At 35.0% G+C, this 5,059-nt stretch overlaps 1 protein-coding gene across 1 annotated transcript in view; it reads left to right on the top strand.

Moving 5' to 3' along the window:
• RINT1 (RAD50 interactor 1) overlaps nt 1-5,059 on the top strand; it is a 29,034-nt gene that overhangs the window by 16,044 nt on the left and 7,931 nt on the right. Inside the window, exons 8-11 of the mRNA XM_007468980.1 lie at nt 1,487-1,597; nt 1,696-1,921; nt 2,456-2,593; nt 4,100-4,299. Of these exons, the coding sequence (XP_007469042.1) occupies nt 1,487-1,597; nt 1,696-1,921; nt 2,456-2,593; nt 4,100-4,299 (675 nt within the window). The remainder of the gene's footprint in view (nt 1-1,486; nt 1,598-1,695; nt 1,922-2,455; nt 2,594-4,099; nt 4,300-5,059) is intronic.

Here is a 5,059-nt window from a genome sequence, read left to right as displayed (position 1 = left end):
TATACCTATAGCTGATTCACTTCATTGTACAGCAGAAACTAACACAACATTGTAAAGCAACTATACCCAAAAAAAAAAAAAAAAAAAAAAAAGATAGTAGAGCATTAGTTTTTGAGTACAAGTGCTGATGCTAAAATGATTTGTAGCTGTGCAAGACAGAGTATGGGGATAAGTGACAGGAATGGCTTTGAGGAAATTATCACCAACATTTTAGTTGAGGGACTATACCCATGTGTATTGGGCATACTGTTGAGATTTTTTTCTTTAATTTGATCAGAAAAACAATCACTGACAACTGTTTTCAATGAAATTTGATTGAATTTGTTGAGAATTATAACCTTGGGAGTTGCTAGGGGGTGGATACTATTTATCCTTGAGTCTTGCTACGTCGAATGCAGTGCAAGTAGCAGAGGGATTCGGTGGGGTTTTTTTTTGTAATAGGGACATGTTTTATTTTTAAAATATATATTCTTAATTTCTCAGTGTTTTGAAGTCAGTTATTAAATGCCAGATTATACCAGGCATTGTATGTGTCATCTATAAATGAGTTTATAGGCTTTATAGAATATTAAAGGAATCAAGGGATAGGCAGTTACATCTGTATAGGAAGGGAGTATAGTGACAATGGATTTCTGGTTCTTAAATTCAGCTTGTTCTTTTGTACTTCATGGGTCTCCTCCTTTTTTGGATGGGGTGTTGGTGGAAAGAAGAGTAGAACCTATTAGTAAGTGTAAGTGAGACAAAACAATAAACCTAAACTGTAGAGAGGCAGTGATCATATGAAGTAAGAAAATTGTGAGTTATATTGTTGCTTCCTGAAGTGTGGTTCCAGTGGTCCTAGTACTCTGACATCAAGCTTGAACTATGCAGCCCCCGACAATAGCTACTGCCCCTTTTTCATTTCTGTATTCCCAGCATCTGGCACACAGCAGGGTTTTACCTTTCAGTAAATGTTTTAGAATTCCTGTCCAACAAAACTTGGAAGGTTTATAGAATCATCTCTAGGGACAGTTTAAAAAGCTGCATACTTAATATTACTCTTCTATAATTATACCTGTTTTAAAGCATTTGTATTTCTTGTAATGCAGACCAGCCAAATCTTTTTCTTAATTTAGCTTTTGAAAAAAAGAACAAAACAGAAGACGGTCATATTTAAAAATTATTTTGGAATGTTATTTCAAAAAAAAATAATATTTATACTTTACATATTTCTAAAGTACTAGGTTTTAAATATTTATGGCATTGTAAATATTGAGTTTACTGATATAAGCCACATTATTGAAATTTATTGGGAGTACATTGGGAAACATTTGATTATTAAGCCTTGCATGAATTTAAAGTTCAGAGTAGAAATTGTGCTCTTACATATAGGAATTTTCAACTAATTTTTGTAAGTACTGTGTGTCTACAATTAAGTAGAGACATTTAACTGTAACTTTCCAGTTGGAATGACTTAAGAATTCAAACTGTTTACCTCCTTCCTTAGCCCGAATGGTACTTGGCTCAGGTACTTATGTGGATTGGGAACCACACTCAGTTTCTGGATGAGAAGATTCAGCCAATATTAGACAAAGTAGGCTCTTCGGTAAATGCAAGGGTAAGAGACTTTGTCCAAAGCATTTCAGTTTTAGAGTTGTAGGTGTCCATGAATAACTTGTCATTTTCATTACCTTATGCTTATGTATATTTTTTTAGCTTGAATTTTCTCGGGGCCTTATGATGCTGGTTCTTGAAAAGTTAGCTGCTGATATTCCTTGTCTGCTCTATGATGACAGTCTCTTCTGTCATTTGGTGGATGAGGTGCTTTTGTTTGAAAGAGAACTACACAGCGTTCATGGCTATCCCAGCACTTTTGCTAATTGTATGCATATTCTGTCAGAAGAGACCTGTTTTCAGAGATGGTTGACTGTGGAGAGAAAATGTAAGTGCTCACGTGGCTGTGGGGTGGGGAGAGATGCCTCTTTTTGCGTATATAAATTTTCTCCAGTTCTGGGTAGAAACTAGAGCCATCTATATTTTTCTTGGTTAGGGTTTACCAAGTTGCCTTCAGAGATCATCTTATTTTCTTTTCTTCCCATCAAGCTTCAGTTTTTCCCAGAATTGCACTCTACAGGTTTCTAGGGTAGAATATTCAAGCCAGTACAGTATATAGTTAACTGTTTTATAGATTTTACGTATGGTATTTCTGTTCTTGCTGGAATCATATTGGATGTGGCTTGTTTAGTGAGTGTAACTATTTTGAAGATTTTGGGTAGGTACGGCAGGGAGAAGTAAAATATCGTATTTAACCCTAGAATAGAGCACGTTAAATATAGTACAACTAATACGAGGTTATAGATTTATTTTTTCATGAAAAGTTACCATTCCTAAGAGATTATGAGTTGAAAGATTAGAAATTTGTAATGTAACAATCTGTAACTAGTTGTTTGACATAATCCTTTTTCCTGCTTATCAGTTGCTCTTCAAAAAATGGACTCAATGCTCTCGTCAGAAGCTGCCTGGATATCCCAATATAAGGATATCACTGATGTGGATGAGATGAAAGTTCCAGACTGTGCAGAGACGTTTATGACACTACTCTTGGTTATAACTGGTAAGTGTAGTCTTTTAAGATATAACTTTGTTTTTTTTTAAAGTACTGACTCTTAACAGACTTGTGGTTGCCAAGGGGTTGGGTGGGGTGGAGGGATGGAGTCCATTATGTGATAAACCATAATGGAAAAGAATATGAAAAAGAATGTATATATGTATAACTGAGTCACTTTGCTGTATAACAGAAATTAAATACAACATTGTAAATCAACTATACTTCAATACATAAAATTGTAAAAAGTAAATGAAAGTACTGATTCTTCACATGGTACTTTTCAAGTTGTTTGACAAAATATATAGTGGTTATTGTAATATCTTCAAATTCAGTTTCTATTTTGGCAGAACTCTAGCACAGCATTCCAGCTTTTAGATTTTTAGTAATCTAAATAGGATCTTAAACATTAGTTTCCATGAGGGGAAAATTCCTGAATCGTTACATAAAAACAAATAAGAATTTAATTTTATTACCTGAAATCTCTTGCCTTTCAACTTTTTGAGTGTCTTCAGTAAATGGTGATTGACCTAAATTTTATATATTATTTTCTTCACCTCGATATATCAAAGATTGTAGAACAGTAAAATAATAAAGTAACTTTAGGGATTGGAATAGTAATAGGACCTCTTCTTACGGTGCAAGAATGTTCTGGCTGGAGGGTGGCCCAGCCGCCTCTAGCCCTGGTTGGTCTGCAGCCATCCATGTTGCCCCAGGGCACTGCAGGCCTGCTGGTTCTCCAGGTGCCACTGAGCCCTCACTGCCACTATCCTCCAGTGTCTTGTCCATTGCTTGGGCCTGTCTAGTAACCTGAAGAGGTGTCATTCCAGGCCAGTCAGTAAATTCTATATTCTAACTGTAAGAAAGATATGAAAAACACTAAAATACAAAAAAATTTAGCAAAACTGATGAAAAAAATTTTTTTATTATGGAAATTTTCTAATATATATAAAAGTAGCATAACAAACCCTCAGGTATCTGTTACTAAGGTTTAAAACTATCACTTTTCTATTATGTGTTTTTCTCCCCCCAAAATCCAGAATTTTTTCCCCTGAAGTATTTTAAAGAACATTTCAGACATCTTAGCATTTCACCTATAAATCCTTAACTATGTATCTCTTTTAACCTATCCTAGTTCCTCCTTCCTTTTTTAAAAAATGTCATTTATTTCTTGAAGAAATAGAATAATTTTGGTATATAACTTTCTCATATGCCTTTTTAAAATATTGAGGCATAACTTTTAAAATTGCAGTATAGTTAATTTACAATGTGTTAGAAGCATAACTTATATACAGTGAAATGCATAGATCTTTATTTGGTATACAGATCAATGAGTTTTGACAAATACCAATACCTGGGAAACCCACGTTACTTAGAGAGTTTAGAAATAGATCCACACTTGAATGGTCAATCGATTTTTGACAAATGCACCAAAGCCAGTCAGTAGGAAAAACCTATAACTATGTCATGGATGGTACCATAAACCTTCATATGTCTTGTTAACTTTCTCCACAGACAGATATAAAAATCTTCCCACAGCTTCCAGAAAGCTGCAGTTCCTGGAGTTACAGAAGGACTTAGTAGATGATTTTAGGATACGATTAACTCAGGTGATGAAAGAAGAGACTAGAGCTTCCCTTGGCTTTCGATATTGTGCAATTCTTAATGCTGTGAACTATATCTCAACAGTACTAGCAGATTGGGCTGACAATGTTGTAAGTTAATCTTTTATATTAAGTAATATATTAGTAACTTCAATAGTTTTACCTTTTGAAATGTTGAATCTGTAGCAAGCAATTGTTGAATCTCTAGCAAGCAAAATATATTAAGTAATATATTAGTAACTTCAAAAGTTTTACCTTTTGAAATGTTGAATCTGTAGCAAGCAAGTTAGGCAGAATCACAGTTGGGCCAAACTTAGGAGGTGTGATTAAAGTACATATTTTTCTCATTCAAGTCTCAAACGGTTAAATAATCCTGATATTTTAATCACTGGAAAAGCCATCTTTTCATGAAATTGCTGTTTATAAAGTGAACCATTTTCCTTTTTTATTTTATTTATTTTTTTTTTAATTTTTATTTTATTTTTTTGCGGTACGTGGGCCTCTCACTGCCGTGGCCTCTCCCGTTGCAGAGCACAGGCTCCGGACGCGCAGGCTCAGCGGCCATGGCTCACAGGGCACAGCCGCTCCGCGGCATGTGGGATCTTCCCAGACGGGGGCACGAACCTGTGTCCCCTGCATCGGCAGGCGGATTCTCAACCACTGCGCCACCAGGGAAGCCCCCATTTTCCTTTTTTAGACTTTGAACTTGGTAAATGTCATGAATAGTAATTGCCATCTCGTGAAAAGCTAAGATTGTATAATGGTGTCAAAATCAGTAAAGTTCAAGACTTTAAGGAAAATAAAAGAAGAACATTTGATACCTTTTTAGTGCCTTCGAAACATAAATTATGAAGAGTCATAAAACTTTTTT

This window comes from Lipotes vexillifer, unplaced genomic scaffold (assembly GCF_000442215.2).
Source record: "Lipotes vexillifer unplaced genomic scaffold, Lipotes_vexillifer_v1.1 scaffold1002, whole genome shotgun sequence".
In the NCBI taxonomy this organism is placed as follows: Eukaryota; Metazoa; Chordata; class Mammalia; order Artiodactyla; family Lipotidae; genus Lipotes; species Lipotes vexillifer.
This window is presented reverse-complemented; position numbering and strand designations above follow the sequence as displayed.